General features: G+C 46.6%; 2 protein-coding genes across 4 annotated transcripts; one reads left to right on the top strand and one right to left on the bottom strand.

The window, feature by feature from the left end:
• Window positions 1-1,778: 1,778 nt before the first annotated feature.
• Window positions 1,779-11,003, top strand: gzf1 (GDNF-inducible zinc finger protein 1). 3 transcript variants are annotated; one of them, XM_030345398.1, is made up of 8 exons: window positions 1,779-1,970; window positions 4,111-5,168; window positions 5,621-5,804; window positions 7,098-7,267; window positions 7,821-7,915; window positions 8,396-8,563; window positions 9,066-9,223; window positions 10,031-11,003. In XM_030345398.1, the coding sequence occupies exons 1-8, from the start codon at window positions 1,959-1,961 to the stop codon at window positions 10,781-10,783; spliced, it is 2,598 nt and encodes an 865-aa protein (XP_030201258.1). In that variant the 5' UTR covers window positions 1,779-1,958; the 3' UTR covers window positions 10,784-11,003. The 3 variants fall into 3 exon arrangements, with proteins under 3 accessions (XP_030201258.1, XP_030201261.1, XP_030201259.1); XM_030345401.1 differs by lacking the exon at window positions 1,779-1,970 and adding an exon at window positions 2,000-2,524; XM_030345399.1 differs by lacking the exon at window positions 1,779-1,970 and adding an exon at window positions 2,001-2,700.
• A 2-nt stretch (window positions 11,004-11,005) lies between these two features.
• napbb (N-ethylmaleimide-sensitive factor attachment protein, beta b) lies at window positions 11,006-18,598 on the bottom strand. Its single transcript, XM_030345402.1, has 11 exons — window positions 18,334-18,598; window positions 16,874-16,953; window positions 16,415-16,531; window positions 15,733-15,779; window positions 15,130-15,207; window positions 14,939-14,994; window positions 14,065-14,149; window positions 13,557-13,661; window positions 13,161-13,229; window positions 12,975-13,025; window positions 11,006-12,371 (listed from the first exon to the last, which is right to left on the bottom strand). Exons 1-11 carry the CDS (start codon window positions 18,432-18,434, stop codon window positions 12,270-12,272), a joined length of 891 nt encoding a protein of 296 aa, XP_030201262.1. The 5' UTR covers window positions 18,435-18,598; the 3' UTR covers window positions 11,006-12,269.
• Window positions 18,599-18,971: the final 373 nt, after the last annotated feature.

Genomic DNA, 18,971 nt, shown 5'->3' with positions numbered 1-18,971 from the left:
GCCAATCTCACGCTCCATAGTACCCTCACTCGCGAACAAGACCCCGAGGTACTTGAACTCCTTCACTTGGGCTAAGGACTCATAAATAACGATAATCGGGTTAAATAACTTCACATGGTGTGTCTGGTGTGTTTCCAGCATTCGTAGTGTTGATCAGCAGAGAAATAGTCCGCCAAGACGTTGAGGTTGCTTAGCAGCCAGAGACTCTGTCCATGCAAGTGAACGGAGCGTTCACTCTTCGTCATAACTATCAAACCAAACATCCTTCACATTCACCGAGCGAACATTCTGAAAGTAAAATGCACATTTCTCGCTAAAAATGTTTCCATAAACGCATTTAATGGCGTAACTATGTTACTATTTCCACCCAGAAAAAAGAAAGATGTCGGCCGTATGCTTCTGTGCAAGGGTCACTACTATGGTCACTACAGTAACGAATTGCTTTACGGCACAGACCCACAAACATGGAACCGGCTCGATATAAACACAAGTAACTAATGGATTGTTATATTCATCATAGATCAGCCGACCAAAAAGAGACAGAGAAACCCAATGTCGGAGGAACAGAAGAAGAGAAAAGGGAGACAGACCGACAGAGAGGCCAGACACGAGTAAACGTTGGGCAAGCTTTTCAGGAATAGCGTGAACTGAAAGAAAAAGAAGACTGCAAATCAGACGCCGACTCGGCCGTGTTGCTTTTGAAATTGAAAGTACCCTTGGGTGAACTTTTTCTGCGTAATATTCTTGATTCTGATAGTCTCTGTACACATGTGTTTGCTCAACCATTTTTTTGAGCCCTGTAAAAATTGTTTTCTCGACCGTTTTGTTGTGAGCCCTGTTTGTTTCTAGCTTGCTTGGTTGCAACCATATAAACACCTTTGTTTCCATGGGTGTTTTGCTGTTCGTATGTCTCGTCCCCCAGATACAGACTGAATCCCCGAATCCAGGTTCTTGTTTATTTCGATTATTATGTTGGCCAAACCTCTTACACTGATTGTTCTGTTCAACCTAAGATAAAATAATTATAACCTAAGGTATAAATTCTCCCCGTCAACTATAAAAAATGATGGATTTATGTTTATTGCAATGCAAATACACCATTTTAAAAATGTATAACCTTGCCTACACTTTATGAACATCTATTTCGTACATGGCTCCGCGCATTCGCCGGCTTCTTTGAAAACAAATGCACATGGCTCGCGTAGAAGAGCATGGGGAAGGGACGTCAACGAGTTGTTACGACAGTGTTGTGAAATATCGACTACGAAGCTTTAGGGGGCGCTGTGTAGAGAAATGTGCGTGCCAAAACCAAGAAAACAGCGAAGAAATGCCCGAAGTTGCATAGTGGGCCTTTAACTCACTGTTTGTCTCCGTCTCCAACGTTGCGGACTCCCTGGCGCCTTGGTGCAATGGGGCCCCCGTGTGGACATCTCATGGTAACGCATCCCGAACGCGTGGTAGGCTATTCTGTGTCCCGTATTGAATTGTACGGAACACCTTATTATTCGCCATTGATTCATCGAAAATATACTTTAATTACGTATTTCTGTATGCACAACTATACTGTTTGCTGTAGTTCTTATTCGAAGGACTGACTCAGGGGCGGTTCTTATCGTTCAAACCGGCCTCATTAGAACGACAGTCGACGAAAGAAATCAGATCTCAAGTCAGCTTTATCAAAAACGGATGTGAGGTAACACATCCGTGGGGCCTCTACGAATTCTCATTTTTTTGCATAGGAAATTATCTTTCCTATGGAGATGACCCGGAAGTGCTTGGAGGAAAGGTGGTTCGAATTCTAAAAATGCTTAGGAAAGGAGCCTCGATGCTTTCTTTAACACTCCTTTAGCATAGTTTACGCTTCCTTTGCGAAAGGAAAGGAGTATCCCAAAATCCTTTACGGCGGCAATATTTAAAGCAACAAGCCACCGAAGTTTACCGACATTACGTGAAGACGCATGAGAGAAGTGGTAAAGCAGAAGAATAGAATATAAGAAAATACAATTGATAATAATGGATACCAATTCCAAAAACATAATTATTTGATTATAAATGAATTCATTTATTGCTGGTTAGTGAGCACATAAAATATACCATAAGAAAAGAAAATGCCAACTTCACATTTAAGAGACTACTGGGGGCAGTTAATTTCAACATCACCATAAGGGTAGCCACTTTTTTCTTCTCATGTGAATTGGAATTCAAGTGGCCTAAAATATTCCCGTAGGCCAATTTCGACCTAAGTGATTCTCACTGTTGGCGATAAACTGATTGAAATCAATCGACAAGAACGCATGGATCAAAGAGCGCTGTTTTAGTCAATCTTCGGAAAATTGTAGTTTCACACTAGAGACGCTAGAGGTCGGCAATACCCGCCGTCGCGCAATGACGTCGGTTAGGAAGAGTGGAGTCCAATTCATTTTTAAACAGTGCTGTCTTTTCCTATGTTCGAAATGAAGCACCTTTTCATCTCTCCTTGACCCGGTGACGTTTTCCTCAAAGGTTAAGGAAAGGAGGCATAAAGGTTAGGAGATTTGACCTTCGTAGAGGCCCCTGTTTGTTTGTTTTTTGACCACTGTCGTGTTTGGGATTGATTTCGCTTCAGGAAATACCGTCTGCGACTGCGTGTTGCTCACGGTACTAGCTCGGGCGAATTGTGAAGAGTAAATTGTGAAGGGCTGCTATTTTACCGAGCTTACGGTAAGACAACTTCACCCACAATCTGTCACTTGCTGCGATACGCGGCTCCCTTTTGCTTACGTTTTGGTGGACCACCTTTGTAAACAAAAAGAGCCTCTCCCCCTGTGTGTTCTCTGTAAAGAAAGCTATCATTAGCACATAGCTTGCGTCGCATATAACAATAACGTTGTAGCTGCTGTGTATGTGCCCGTGCAAATGTATGGTGTGATGTTGGTAAATAATACCACATAAACCAGTGTGGCTTTTCTAAATAGGAGAGGTGCTCAATTAATATAGGCCGATAGTAAAATTTCTTGATTATCGAGTTAGATATTTCAACCCCTTAAAGGGATACTTCACCCATTCAGAACCGGCGTTCTATCATTATAGAATCGCTATTGTAATATATATATATATATATATTTTTTTTTTTTCCCCTCAGTCTAACCCAGTCTTCCGTTGGCCCAGATTTCTTGATCTAATTTTCTCCCGAGATGACGTCAAATGACGCGTTTGACGTAATCTCGGGAGAACTTTGCTTGCCTGCTAGAAGGGCTGACGACTACAAACCACTTGTTCCGCAAATTTGCGAGCCCCCACTAATAAGGAATGAGGGGGGGCGGGAGCTCAAGTACGAGATGTGAACACAATGTCCACCATGTTTCTTCATCGTTTAGCTAGAGAACACATTTGCAATGTTAAACAGCCAAAGTGGATTTTGAAAATCTATTGTTTGATTCGGACATCCAGGGCCATTAGTACAAGCCAGAATACAGCCAGGAAGTATTAGATACAACTAGTAGAGGAGACTGCTGCGGCTGCAGCTGAACAAGCCTTGCCTGTTGCAGAGGACGAGGAGCCGGAGCGCTCCGGAGTGAACTGGTGTTGTGCCTGTTTGCTCGGTTCACCTATGGAGGCCTTGTTCACACTACCTCCGTCCGTCGGCGGATCTCATTGACCTTGCATGGGGCGCCCGCAAAATACATTGTGGGTCCGTCCGTCCATTTGGCTCCTTGGCCTCCGTCAAAAGTTGAGGCCTCCAAATGTTCAACTTTTCAGGCAGCGCCGGATCCGTCGGCCAATCAGATCGCGGTTATGCAAATACACTCCACGCGTTTCCTGGATCCATTTTGCAATAACAAGCAGGAAGAAGCAGGAAAGATCCGGCCACCGTTATATATTTTTAAAGAAATGTGGAATTATAGGATTGTTTTTATTCACCTGTTGTTTGTGTCCTCTTTTGTATTAATATCCACACATCGGCTTTGTAGTGGGAGGCGATTTGATTGGCTGCAGTGTGTGTCTACAAAGACTAGAGCCATGTTTATGCCTCTTAAGTATTGGCAAGCTAGGAGAAAAAAAATGAAAGCCCATCACGTCAGTAAACAATCAGATAACTAACCCATCATGCACTGTTTTTATTCCTCGCAGCACCCATTCAACATGGGCGACAGTGTGGTCCAGCTGGCCTCCAAGGGTCACCATGAAAACATCCTCTCCTCCCTGCACCAGCTGAGGCTTGGCGGGCAGCTGGTCGACATCACGGTTCAGGTCGACCACCAAGGGGAGATGGAGGTGTTCCAGGCTCACCAAGTGATGCTCGCCGCCTACAGCGGCTACTTCAAGAGGCTGCTGCTCTCCCAGGACGCCGTGCCCGACAAGCTGTTCCTCTCCAACATACGCACGGCTAACTTCTCCAAGTTCCTGGAGTTTGTCTACACGGGCAAAGTGGAAGTGGCCAGGGACAAACTGGGCGACGTCCAGGCGGCCGCCCTCCTGTTGGACTGCAAGGACCTATCGGAGGTCTGCGGCAAGGCCTTGACCGCGGGCGCACACCCGCCATCTCCGGAGGCATCAGCCGGTGTAGACACGGAGCAGAAATCCCCCGACACCGACGCCACGAAACAGCCCAGACAGGCCCTGAAGAGGAAGCGGCCGCTGAAGAGCACCAGGAGAGACGTGGGCGGGGGCCCGCAGCAGGCTAAGAAGAAGCCGGCGAAGGCGAAAGAGTTGGTCAAGGAGGAATCGGAGGTCGCGGCGCCCGACGAGGAGGGGGCACGGCGGGTCAGCATCAGGCTGGCGGGTCGGAAGATCCCCGTGGGTCTGTTAAAACACCGGGACATGACCGACGAGGACCCGGAGACCACGGACCCGGACAGCCCCTCGGAGGCCGAGGAGAACCACGCCGTCGAAGGGGCCGTCGCTCCGCCAGAGAGCCCCGCCGCCGCCGCCAACGACAGGAAGAAGGCCAAACCCAAGGACGTGGAGCCCATTGCGGCGGCGGCGGTCGTCGGCGGCGACGAGGAGATCGAGGGGGGGGGGGAGGAGGTGCGTTCGCTGGACGTCGACCCGGACCTAGCCATGTACCTGTCGGACGAGGAGGAAGAGGGAGCAGAGAAGAGGGCCAAGAGGACCTCCAAAGCCCAGTTCCAGTGTGGCAGCTGCCAGAGGACGTTCCACTACGCCCGGAGCTACGTGAAGCACATCAGGTGCGTCCGCCGGTTCTGGTGGACCACGACGTCGCGCTCAGGATGAGCTTGCGTTGATGTCTCTGGATTCTGACAGACTCGATCCGTGGGGTCAATATAGCTCCAGGCTGCCTACATTTAAAATTAGGGCTTCACATTCTGTCACAAATGATATCCGATCAAATATATGATATTCAATATCAACTAACAGTTGATTTCTTAATTAATCATTGGATATCATATTTTTCTATAAAAAACATGTTTTTATATACAAATGTATATTTACATTTACATTTAGCAGACGCTTTTATCCAAAGCGACTTACACAAAGTATATTTGTCAGAAGTAATAGAAACAACGCTATATCGCTGTCGATACAGTAAGGACGTTCATAGAACCAAGTGCCAAGCAAGTAAAGTGATCTTGCAAAAAAAAAAAAAAATCGGTAACCTTTTTTGTATCCCTGCCGCCAGCACTTACCACGGGGTGAAGGCAGAGGTGACGTACCGCTGCGAGACCTGCCAGCAGACCTTCGCCAACCGCGGCAACCTGAAGATCCACCAGCAGCACGTGCACAACGACGAGAGGCTCTTCTCCTGCCAGGTCTGCGCCAAGACCTTCAAGCGCAAGAAGGACGTCATCCGACACCAGCGGCAGGTGACGTCTCCTTCCACCGGCGCCGTCACTTTAAGGGCAGCTGCTCCCTTTAAGAGATGCATCTCTTAAAGGGGTGATATTGGGCCACCAGGTGTGAGTGTGATTAGCCATTACAAGGTGTTTGAAAATCTACCTTTTCTTGTGTTTTAGTAACATCACAAAGTGTCCACCTAGTTTTATGCAGGGTAGATCACTCTACCAGTCCTACCCAGTGGACTGTAGCAAATGTTGCTCGTCTATCCAGCATACATCTAGGCTTACTTGTGATGTCACTCAAAAGGAGAAGGCAGATTTCCAAATGGCTTGTAATGATCGCCATCAGTTTGAATATAGGCTAATTTGTGTTCACATGACATGGTAGCCCAAGTCATTCGAACGACTCCCTTTTTTAGCTCGAATGGTAGAGCATGGCATGACCATGCTAGGCTAACCCACACCTAGGCTTAGGGGTTAAGTCAACTTTTCTAAAATAAACCCATTTCACAGATCGTCAATATCACATCCTGTTCCTCAATTCAAGATTAGGTTGGTTTTATTTGTCTATCGCAGCACCAGCACGGTCAATGTCCATTTACAGGATGAGTCATATCTGTATTGGGGCCCTGCCACAACTATGATCAAACGGACCCATGATTAATGAAATGGGCTGCACCAGTGGTTGTAATCATGTAAAAAGGGCTAATTAGTGGTATAAGCGACCCCTGTCCTAAATCAATGCCTATGTGAAAAGGGTATATTGTAAAAGGCTTTGGATAAACATGTCCCACGCATGCATTCTATATAATGATTTGTATATATCTCTTGATGTATCTATAAATCTATATCGATTTCTATACATGTAGATCTATGTCTATAGATCAGGGGTCGGCAACCCTAGGCACGTGTGCCACCAGTGGCACGTGGCAGCGTAGTCATTGGCACACTTAAAAAAGAAAATGGTACACAATGCGCCAGCATAATCATTACTGATTTTTTCTTTTGCACTTTATTCTGTTTTGGCATTTCCTCCCAGTGCAAATATGTTTAAATGAGTTACTGAAAGCAGTGTTCTGAAAAGTTGATGCATGATTGTGGACTACTATATGGAAATAATACAATTCCAGGTCTTCTGGAAATGTTTTTAGTCACTGTGTCATAATTCAGCTTAATATTTAATATATTGTTGCTCAAGGGACACTCATTAACGAGAAAATGTCAAACTGGCACTGCATGTTGAAAAGGTTGCTGACCCCTGTTATAGATCCATCTGTCTATATCTATATGTATTTGTTTTTTTGTGACTGTTTTGGCCAGGTTCACGAGGGACGCGGACAGCGCCACATATGTCCCGAGTGCGGCAAGACGCTGAGCTCCAAGACGGCGCTGTCGCTGCACGAGAGGACCCACACGGGGGCCAAGCCCTTCCAGTGCACCGAGTGCTCCTCCAAGTTCAGCCAGAGCTCCGCCCTCAAGATGCACCAGAGGTACGCGGCCCTGCCTGCACTGCGGGGGCGGTCGCCCCGCGATTGACGAATGGCGGCCAACATTTAACACGGGATCTTTTATTCATCTGCAGAACAACGATTGAATCGAGGGATTTTAATCACATTTAAAAAGCTAAATGAAAACATTTGATAGTAGAGTGTGTCTTTTCCCTATCCACTGCCGTTTAAATCTATATTTGAGTAAAATATAACCTTCTGTTAAAGGGGTGATGCTATGCCACCAGGTTTGAGTGATTAGCCATTACAAGCCGTTTGAACATCCAGTATCCCTCATCTGTCTAGGTGGACACTGGACAGTCCCACTGTTGATAGGAAAACACAGGAAAAGGCAGATTTTCAAACGGCTTGCAATGGCTAATCCCTCCCACCTGGTGGCATAATATCCCCTTTGAACGAGGTCTGTACCAGGGACGTCACGTCTTGACGGCGTTCCGAACCGGCTAACCTATGGAACGTTCCGAGCTACCCGTGCGGCTGCAATGACATCCCTTCTCTTGCCCCCCCCCCCACCCCCCCCACCCCCCACCACTAGGACCCACACGGGAGAGAAGCCGTTCGCCTGCGACCTGTGCGAGGCCAGGTTCACCCAGAAGCATATGCTGTCCTACCACAAGAGGTCCCACACGGGTGAGGATTTATACACCCCGAGACGGATGGTGTCCTGGGCCTGCACTGCGTGTATTCCAACCTTAGGTTTAGAATGGTTTGTTTAGGGGGGGTGGGGGTGGGAGTAAGGGGGGGTTGGGTTGTTAACAACATTGGAAAAAGATCGGACTCTTTTTATGAATTGTTGCCGATTGTCACTTAAATCCTGTTTGAGGTAAACCTTTTGTTCGGACACAAGTCTTTGGTGTTAGGAATAATAGCAATGAATACTACTGTATTGGCATTGAATTTCAGCATAGTATTTCAATGCCTAAGCTGCACAATAGGGGATTGGCACACCGATGGTAATGCTCTATTCTCTTCGAGACGCTGTTGTCATCTCATGCCCAATTACATCCCATCCTTTTCTGTGTGCGTGCCATCGCTCTGCGTGCGTGCATACCTTTTGTGTGAGGAAGGAATCCAATGTCTCCGCCGCTGTCGTCTTCCTCCTCTCCGCAGGAGAGAAGCCCTTCATGTGCGAGGCGTGTGGGAAGAGCTTCGCGTCCAAGGAGTACCTGAGGCACCACTCCAACATCCACACGGGCTCCCGGCCCTATAAGTGTCAGCAGTGTGACCGCGGCTTCGCCCAGAGGAACTCCCTGCACCAGCACCTCAAGATTCACACAGGTGTGTGTGTGTGTGTGTGTGTTGTGAAAAGCCTCTAGGAGAAACTGCAGACATAATGTTGCATTGGCGATCAAAAGCAGGAACGAGCCGACTTTTGATGTGATGTTGACATGTGGCAGAAAAGCCGAGACTACTGGAGCCAAATGTTACTGGCTTTCCGAGCCCGACTGATGCTGGAGTTTAGGGGCTGTTTCTGATTTTATTATATAAATTTTATCGGCCGATATTTAGGCCAGGAACATAAATGCCTGTAGTCTACCTGAAGGCATCATAAAGCGTGAGGATTTACTCCTAGTATCTAAAATGTACCTGTAGGTTTCCCTGGACAACTGTGTTGATCATCACATTGACATTCAACAATGGTCCTCCATCTTATTCGTAGTTCATCGCCAAAGAAACGACATATTGTGGAACATCGATTTTTATCCGGCTCACGTCTGAGCTCCGAAACGCACGCAAGCCTTCATCCTCCCCACCCCCGTCCCCTTTCTCCCCACGCCAGGCGAGCGTCCCTACAGCTGCAAGGACTGCACCAAGCAGTTCACCCAGCTCAACGCGCTCCAGAGGCACCAGCGCATCCACACGGGGGAGAAGCCCTACATGTGCGGCCTCTGCAACCGCACCTTCACCGACAAGTCCACCGTCCGAAGGCACACCATGGTGAGAAGACCTCATGGTCTTGCAGTGGGATTAGAGGATGGAACGGAGAGGCAGCCCGACTAGAGCCAGTTGTACTGAAATGCTCAGATTTCTTTTTTAACATTATATTTATTGGCTGCTCTTATTTTTTTACAAGAACAATACAAACAAGCACCACATACATACAAACAATACTTAACAAACCGACATAGAAAAATAAAATAACACAAAGTACAGCTCATGTCAACAGAGATTAAGTTGACAATTCACATTTCAGGCCCATCAAAAGTCCCATTTCACAAATCCAGGTTTGGGAGACTCCTTGTACAATAATCAAAGAGTAGTCCGGTCCAAGATAGTTCAAATAGGGCTGCCAGATTTTGCCCATAGACAATGAGTTAGGGTACCTATTTCTATTTTACATTTAACCCAGAGGAGAAAGTGCGGGGTTGAAAGAATGCCTGCGATTAGGAGATATATGAATCGCATGCATTATTTTTAACTGGATTGCTTACCCAGAGGCTTGTTTAACATTTCGTCAGCCTCATAGCATAATTGACATATTAGTCATATTTCTGCCAAATTGTGATGTCTATCTACTCTATTCTCCTAATGCTGCTGATTCACTGTGCATTGGGCCATATCCTAAGCCACTCAGTTTGCTTTTTACATTCCATAATCACCATCTGCATAAGTCATCTGATTGACTTCTGCATTTTTGACACTAAATACGAGATGAACCTTAAATGACGGATGTAGACTCAAGAGATCTCCTTCTGGCCTTGTTTGCGCTGCTGATAATCACATCCCTTTTTATTTTTCCCTCAGACCCACGACACGGACGCCCCCTGGAAGAACTACCTGGTGGTGCTGCAGGGCAACGTGGAGAGCAAGAAGCCCAGACATTCTTCCAAGGGAGGGAGCTCCGGGGCAGGGGAGAGCCAGGCCAAGGTCGAGGCCGACGGCGGAGGCAGTGAGGCCAACGGTTCAGAAGAAGCCAAGGCCGCGACCGAGGTCCAGACCCAGGCACCTGCCGAGGCCATCATGGTGCCGGGCCAGCCCGTCACGCTGCCGGCCGACTGGGCCTCCCACGGCACCATCGCCCTGGTCAGCCACAGCTCCATGGGGGGGATCACGGTCATCCACGCCGAGATGCCCCCGGGCACCCAGCTCCAGCCCAGCGTCATCTCCCTGGACGGCGCCACCATCGCGGTCCCCTTCTCCCTGGCGCACGCCATCACACCCTTGACCACCGTCGTCACCACCACCGCGACCGCGACCACCACCACCTCGGACTCGCTCGACGCCTCGATGTCCGAACCCGCCTTGGCGCTGACGGAGCTGTCGGAGGGGTGCGTGGCACTGCAGACCGCGTGCGTGCTGGAAGCCGCCGTCTCCCAGACCCTCCTGGCCCCGGGGTCGGAGGTCGGCCCCGGGGAGCCGGGCGTCCACGCCGAGGTTCCCTGCGAGGATCAGTTTGCGACGGAACAGGCGGAGGACGCGCCGAACGACCAACCGCTAAACACGGAAGAGGCGAGCGTCGACGAACACAAGGACTCCTCGGTAGCACAAGATGTTTAGAACGGATTGACTCAATCCGAGGGACTTCACTTCTGGGTTCTTCCCATGCGTCGGCAACTTCTGAATTATAATTAGTCACTTGTCTCGGTAGGAAATCAGCCTTTGTTTATTTTAAGCCGTACCTACCTTCACAGGTAAAGCCTCGGATTTATCTAATCTACTTTCGGTCCGACATTAAATAAGCAATCAGTCATCTAATTTAATAAAAACAAAAACCTTAGCTGTGTTTAATAATCTTTTATTACGATAATCTTTCACAAGCATACAGGTGAAATCAAAACAGTATGCCGCGGTCGTTTTTCCTGGAAGAAGCTTGATACGCAGGGCTGTGGACCGCTTAGAAAAACTTTGGTGTGGCGGAGACACAGAGATGAAACACATGGCTAACATGTGGCTAAAATACACCGATACACAATGACATGCTATAAACACATGGGTCGCCTCGAAGGTGCATGACACTAATGGGCCTTCGCTTACTCTACGACACAAGATAAAGGAAACGGCACAAGTCTCTAATGATACTCGCGTTGCAAGTTTTCTAAAGGTCTATCCTGATATTCGAGGGTCACCTCAATCATGACCATGAAGTAATTTATATCCCAACTCAAGTTGGACTCTTGGTTGTCGTTACAATTCCACAATGCATTTAAAAAACAAATCAAAGTTTAAATCAGCAGGATATATATAGATATTAAACAAAACGTCAATCTGAAACATTTAAAAGTCTACATATAATTATCCTTGCACTTAACAAGTCGTCCCACGTGTGAATGATATGGAAGTAAAATGTATACGAGCATGGAAGGAATGACTTGAGACTTGATTTTTCCCTTTACCACTTCACTACAATCTGTAAATATACCCAACACACGTATAGAAATAGATTTATAACAATCTTTTTTTGCAACACATAGTATAAATAAAAGACAAAGATTGTTTCCATCTAAAATACCAGATAAGAAAAAGAACAAAGAAAATATAGAACTATACTTTGTGCAATCTCTTCTGCCAACATCCCACTCACCTCTGCGCCGTTACGTTTGCCCCCAGCGTAGATAACCCCTGGGTCCTAAAGAGGCTGTTAAAGGGGAATGCAGCCTCTGCTCTAAAAACAGACCAGGCTAGGAGGCGTGGGTGGTAGGGAGGAATCACACCCTGAATAATGAGAAGCATAGCTTTTAAATATCAACATGAGAATACGACGCTTCAGTAATGCCTGGCGGATATCAGCAGCACGGGGAAAAACGTTGTATGGGGGTTAACCTGGGTGACATTTGAGAAGTGTCAGTGTATGTGTGTGAGTGTAAGAAGTGCTGTAGAAGAAGGAATGGTAGAGTGGGAGGGGGGGGGGGGGGGGGTTGACCAGGGGAATGGGCTAAGGAAGGGTAAGCATGCCTTGATGGACGATTTTTCAATGCTGCGTTTTTCCACCCCATTTCAATCTTCTCTATGCCCTCCGCCCTCTATCGCTCCCCCTTTCCCTCCCCTACTTGAGGTCTCCCTCGTCCCCCTGGATGGTCTTCTTGATGCGCAGCAGCAGGGTAGTGTGCCACTGGTCCAGGCGGGAGATGGAGTCAAACTCCTTCACCTGGAACATGGACAACACAACGGGCTTTGAGGGAGAGCAGCAAAAGAGTGACCATTGATGAGAATATACCTCGTCTCTGCACCATTTTGCAACTAAACATGGTGTTTACAATCGATGTATTGTAGCGAAGAAAGGGGTTTCAGAGGAATTGGGTATTCAGGCGGAAATTATATCTCCCACTTATGCTGCGTTCCGGCTATATTCACTCTAACCGAGTTGGAATCCACATTTATCATTTCCCTTGCCCAACAATCTCACAAGGGTCGTTTTTCTTTTGGTACCCGTTTACATATGAAAGCACTTGAAGTTGTGGAGATGTAATCTATAAAACTCAGAAACAGGCCTAGGGAGGAAGAGGTTTTTAGTACCCCACTATTTTATTACGCCCGCCCAGATGTATCGGTACTATTAGTTAGAATGTATTCAACCAGGATTGATTCTCGACAGTTTGGAACACATCGAGTTTGAGTTTGGATTTGCAGGCGTTATTCATGACCGTTTTTCGGGGGGGGGGGGTAGACAGCAGATCGATTCATCAGCTCTGCTCTGAATACGACACGCAGAGAGAGAGAGCGCCCTGAACACAGGTCCCAGGAGACTCACCGCCTCGGTGAACGCCTCGCAGTTCTGCTCCTCATGCGCCTCCAGCAGTTTCTGTCAAACACACACAGATCAGTCATCGTACCCACTACCCTGGAGGGGGAGTAAAGACTTCCATCACACAATTCAGCAAAACATACCCCCACCCCATCGCAACCACCCACCCACCCCCCTCTCTTCTCCACCCACCTTCAGCAGCTTGCACTCTCTGGAGTCTGAGAAGGCCGGGAACATCTCCTCGTACTTCTCCACGGCGATCTGCAAGCCCAGAGGAGAGACGAGGCGTTACATTATGGACTCGGTAGCGTCAGTAGAGCGGGTCGAGTTGGACAACACAAGTCGAGTTGTAACCGAAAGGTTGCTAGTTCGATCCCCGGCTCCTCCTAGCTTGCGTGTCGAGGTGTCCCAGAGCGAGATGTCTCCCCATGACCGCTCCTGACGAGCTGGCTGTCGCCTTGCGTGGTTGACACCGCCGTCGGTGTGTGAATGTGTGCATGAATGGTTGCAAGTCGCTGTGGACCAAAGCTTCAGCAAAATAAATGCTCTAAATGTAATGCGAATGGCGGGGGTACCGAAGGCTCTCACCTTGGCGTTGAGCTCATCCACGATGAAGTGGCACAGCGAGGCTTTGAAGAAGTACTCCTTGGCGCTGTACTTGAGCAGGGGGTTGTCCATGGTGTTTGAGCCCACCTGGGAGGGATTCAAGGAAAAGGGACGGAAACGTGGAGGAGATCAACCGCCCGGCTTCGCCAATAGTATGAAGCCGGTTCATGTCGAAGCTCCAACGCAGAGCAACGGTGCCATCACTCTGCTTCCATGTCTATCAGTTAGCATTTCGGAGCAATGTTTTTTGGTCCATTTTATTCCCCTGGCGTTTAACACGCCTTTTTCAGCTGCTCAATGTGAAACACTGAGGTAAAGTTTGCGCATTAGCTTTAGTGTACAACTGCCTGTTTCGATTCAGGCCATGATCTACAGTTAGGCTGAAAGGTTCCACCCCACGCTGGGACATTTGAAATGCATTTATTTGGGCATGCGTGTATTCAAATGTGTGCGTGCGTGTGTGTGTGCATGCGTGCGTGCGTTCGGGTACCTGCTCATAGATCTCAATGGCCTTGGCGTACTGCTCCAACTGAGCACTGTAGGCGCCCACCTTTAGCAGACACTTGTTGGCCGAGCTACAACAATAGAAGATGATATAATTACCAAAAGGATGTTGCATGACCAGGTCAGATTAATGTGGTAAATAGAGGGGCTATACTAGGAAGAAATGACAGCTCCACATTCAAAGTTAAAAACGGGCGTTGTATAGGATTTAGTGGCATCGAGCGGTCAAATATTTTTTTATTCAAAAGCCTTCAAGAGTCGACCACAGACTCTTGCAGCACAACGTACCATCTAGTGGCACGCTGCAACAGAAAACGGTTTAGTCGTTCAAAAGGTGGAAAGTAAGATGGCAAATAATTTAAAAGCGTCCTTTGTCCATTCTGGGCTACTGTAGAAACATGGCGATTCCGTGGAAGAGGACCCGCTCCCTATGTAGATTTAAAGACCTCTTCTAAGGTAATGAAAACACCATGCATATTTTGATAGGATTATACAGTCATTTTTACCAATTTATAAATATTATTCTCTATTTCTGCCAAGGCCGTTTCGCTAGATGCCACTCAATTCGACACTCTGAAGCTTTAAGATGATAATGCAAAAACACAAAACGGAAGAAGTTCAGTCTCTCGCACTTTGCAACAGCGAAACAAATTTACCAATCATTGGTATTCAGGTTGCATTCATAGCTAGCGGTAAGCTTATTCTCGCTTGATATTCAGTGTTATCGTTCAGTCACAGCATTTTATGTTCAGTGTCGTATTGTGCGGAATTCAAATGAACCGGTCCCAAACACAATTGGCAACACTTGTACATTATATAACAATGTCTTAGAATTTGAGTAATAGCAAAAACAGTCTCACCTGTTTGACTCCTCTCCTTTGTAATAATCCGCTGCTTGTTCATAATGTGCAATTGCCTAATGGAACAAAGACTAAATGTATTAAAGTAACATTTTTTAAAGACTGCATCAGCAAATGGACCCAATGAATCCTTGCGATTCATTCATTCCTGAATAATTTCCATTCCTTGATAAACTCGGTTGCTGTCTAACCTTTTCTATGTCCACCAACTCAGCCTCGTAGATCTCTGCGATGTTTATGTGATGTTTGGCTGCGATGGTGAATCTTCCCTGCAGTGTGTGATGGACAAAAGGAGAGGTTAGTTACTTGCCGCGCCCAGGGTAAGGTGACTCACATTTGGCCCACAGACATGATAAGTCCACAGCGATTCGGTCCCCTAGTCATTATATTTTGGGCTCCTTTTTCATTTAAGGCCTGAAAATCCTTGTGATCCAAACCTGTTTTCACTTCCAGTTATAAGCCCATCAACATTTCACCACCCTAAGTGGTGAGAAATCACAGTATAGTTATAGTGCATGAATCATTATGCAGTCTGTATATACACAAGGCCTTATATTATTATTTTTTCCTACACAAAGCCGAATCTCACTGCAATATCTGAAACTATAGCTGTTGATATGTGCATATATGCAATTTCAAAAAAAAAAAAGAGGTATTCACTGGAACTAATGTCAGTACTTTACCAATAAATCTGGTCATAGGCTAACATCGAATATAAATAAAGAATTATTCAATGACTGCACAGAGAGAAGGTAACTCATGGCTAGGGCAGTATCCGTCTACGAGCATCTTACCATGTCAGTGTAAATATCGATGGCTGCGTTTAAACACTTGATTGCCTCTATTGGCAGCATTAGAAAAAAAAGGAAGCAATAGTTAGACAGCATATATGTATATAAATATCTTGGGTATATTTTAGTATGAGGTGTTAAACTGATAATCATGAGTCATTAATCTGCACTGGGTGTTCATCTGATCGGTTGAAGAGTGAGGATGGTACAACATCTCACACAATATTATTTGACTTTGAGAATACCTTGTACACTATGTACAGAGAAAAATGCCAGCATATCAAAAGCCTTTGTTAAACTAGTATTCCTGGCTAATGGATCATTTTATGAATCCAGAGGTACTTTGCTCTGCCGGTGACACCCTTATTTGTCTCCATCCTAATGAAAGCCCTTGACAAACGAGGGGGCCATGCAGCACAATGCTCTCCTAAGTCCTTCGAGTGCTGTGGGGTTTAGTGGATCTATGGTTTCCATAGTCCCTCGTTCATAATCTCATAACACAAGCAGCAGAGTCATTAATCTAGTGGCCACTGGGTTCAGTTCCAAATCGAGCCTTGTCCGCTGGTTCATAGTGCAGTGCTTTGGTTCACCATTTTAATGAAGCCAAAGTAAAAGTCAATTTTATTCTCAGACAACCTCAGACTTTACGCGCGCACGTCTCCGTGATCGCGTGTCACCGTCTCACCGTTTGGGTCGATCTTCTTGTAGGCGTTCCCTGCGTCGATGAAGCTGGTGGCACAGTCGTGCTTGTTCTGCAGCTGGCTGTGGATCCGCGCAGCCTTGCAGAAGGCCGCCCCCGCGGCTGCAGACAGGACGGAGGAAGAAGAGGAAGAAGAAGACGACGTGGCAACACGCGATTAATTAGCGGCACGCGTCAATACCAGACAGGCACACGCCCGCATCGACAACAAAGTGCATTCATATGCAAATATAACCCCCCCCACGCCTCCGCCTCCTCCTCCTCCTCCTCCTCCTCCTCCTCTTCCCGGAGGCTCCTGCAATAGTGCTTAGTCGTGCAGCGGTGGCACACGGTGAACAATGCCAAGAGCTATCTAAACAGGCCAGGGGTGGGTGGAAAAAAAAAAAGCAAGCAAGATGAATGGAGGCTGTTGTGCGTGGGGGGGGGGGGGCCTGTGGTTCTCACCGCTCCAGTTCTTGGCCATCTTGAACATGTTGGCGGCTCTGCAGTACATCTCACAGGCCTCCTCCACCTTGTGAGGTCCACTGGACAAAAGAAAAGACAAAACACGGTCAACACAGACCAGCACACGTTTTCACCGTACAGTGACACTATGAGAGGTGGTGGAAAACACCATTTATTTGATTCCATGAAAGAAAACCTAGGTATTACAGTGTTGTGTGTAGTGGTAACGGGTATTTGACTCGCGGCCAAAAGGTTGTGAGGTCGATAACCCAACACCCGCAGTCTAACCCTTAAGCATCCCATGAGCAAGATTACTACTCATTCAGTGAAGGTATCTGATTTGGGAGTTGCTTTAGATAAAAGACCTGCCGCATTGCTAATAACACTAATTCTAGTAATTGCTAATAACTTGTTTGTAACAATTATAATTGCATTCTTCTGATCCATCACTGGGGTATTCCACTGCACCAGGTTGTGAATCCAAACTAACAGGCATTAGCCAGACTAGCTTAAAATAGCTGAGATGAATCACATAATTCTCTCTCTCTGTCTGACATTGAGCAGACCTCTGGGAGACCCCTCCAGTGATAACTCTCGTGCCGGCCAATCACAAGCGAATGACGTCATCGCCGGGCTACACTCAGCCCTGCCGTTAATTCCATGAGACAATATCTCAGGTCATGTAGGACCGATCCTCACAGACAAAGAAAATAAAGATTTACAAAAAGAAGAAAACACACTTCCCTATCCCTTGAATGTGAGCATCCTTTACTATCATCACGCCCTTTGAATTAAAGATGATTACTCAATCAAAAATGATGATTACTCAATCATCTAACCAAATCATATATTTTGATGTTGAATTCAAAATGTGACATGGGCCTCGTGACACCATTCTTGTCTCGCGACTTCACGTTCCGTTTCTCTCAGCGAGACCAAACCCAGACCTGAACAGCTGGACGGTCTCAGAAGAGCAGACCGACCGTAGGAGTCCAACCCCCATCATGGCTGATTATTCATTACAACAAAATCAATTACAGTGAACCATGCCACCCCACGAGTATACTAGCAGTGCTAAAACGAACCAAAATATCTCATGTAGGCCTCATCATACACATTGAATAAAAGCGGACACAATCAACTATATAAACAAAGGCGAACAATATGAAATGTTATATGAAAGCAACAATGATCAAATATGCCGGAATTAGAAGGAGGCAATTGCATGGTTTGATAGGTGATGCGATTGCCGACTGGCTTGTTTACATTCAGACCTAGGTGTTTTTGTGATCGATTGTGACAGATACGTATACCTTTAACAATATTTGCAATATGTATTACCACGTAACATCTGGATGCAATGCATGTAAAATGTATTAACATTATACGGTCCTCATTCCCAATGGTAGGACTGTGTGCTAGCTTGCTAGCTGGTGAGTCTTTGGTGCAGTGGTCCTTACCCTCCAAACATCCCTCCTAAGAAAGAGCCTGATGACTTGACTTTTTTGTCAGCATCAGCCATCAGCTGAATGGCTTCCTTTTCCTTCCCCGAGTTGTCCATCTCCGCACGTTGAGCTCGAACTGTTGATAAGGTAGACACAGAAAGCAGCCGCCTAGGATACAGCTACGGTTAGCGAGGATTACACTTGATGGTTTTATCTAGCGTAGGCGTGCACCTGCTAGTAGCTTTGGCGAGCCGCAAAGAGTGCTGGGATATGAGTTTCGCTCCGCGCGAACGCTGTAGTAGACGTTCGTTTGGACTACAACTCCCGGACATTTTTAAAAGCCATGTTACGTAATTTGAGTTCGTATTCGCAGATCGCTGGATTTTTTGTTTTTTACAGTCCGTTTACAAGTTTTACTCTTATTTAACACATTTTGGTTTGTAGCTAAGACACCCAACGTCTTTTAGACGTTTCACATTCTATGGCACAAATTGGTAAATACTATATCGGACATGCATGTTGCTTGTTAAGCCAACAGAGGGAGCCAAAGCATAAGTATGATGCGATGGCAGTTCCGCAAGCAAGTTATATTTAATTGTCGATTTATTTTTCTAATTTATTTCACGACTTGAACAACATTCATGTACACTACG

The sequence above is a fragment of the Gadus morhua genome, chromosome 21, assembly GCF_902167405.1.
Source record: "Gadus morhua chromosome 21, gadMor3.0, whole genome shotgun sequence".
NCBI lineage: Eukaryota > Metazoa > Chordata > Actinopteri > Gadiformes > Gadidae > Gadus > Gadus morhua.
This window is presented reverse-complemented; position numbering and strand designations above follow the sequence as displayed.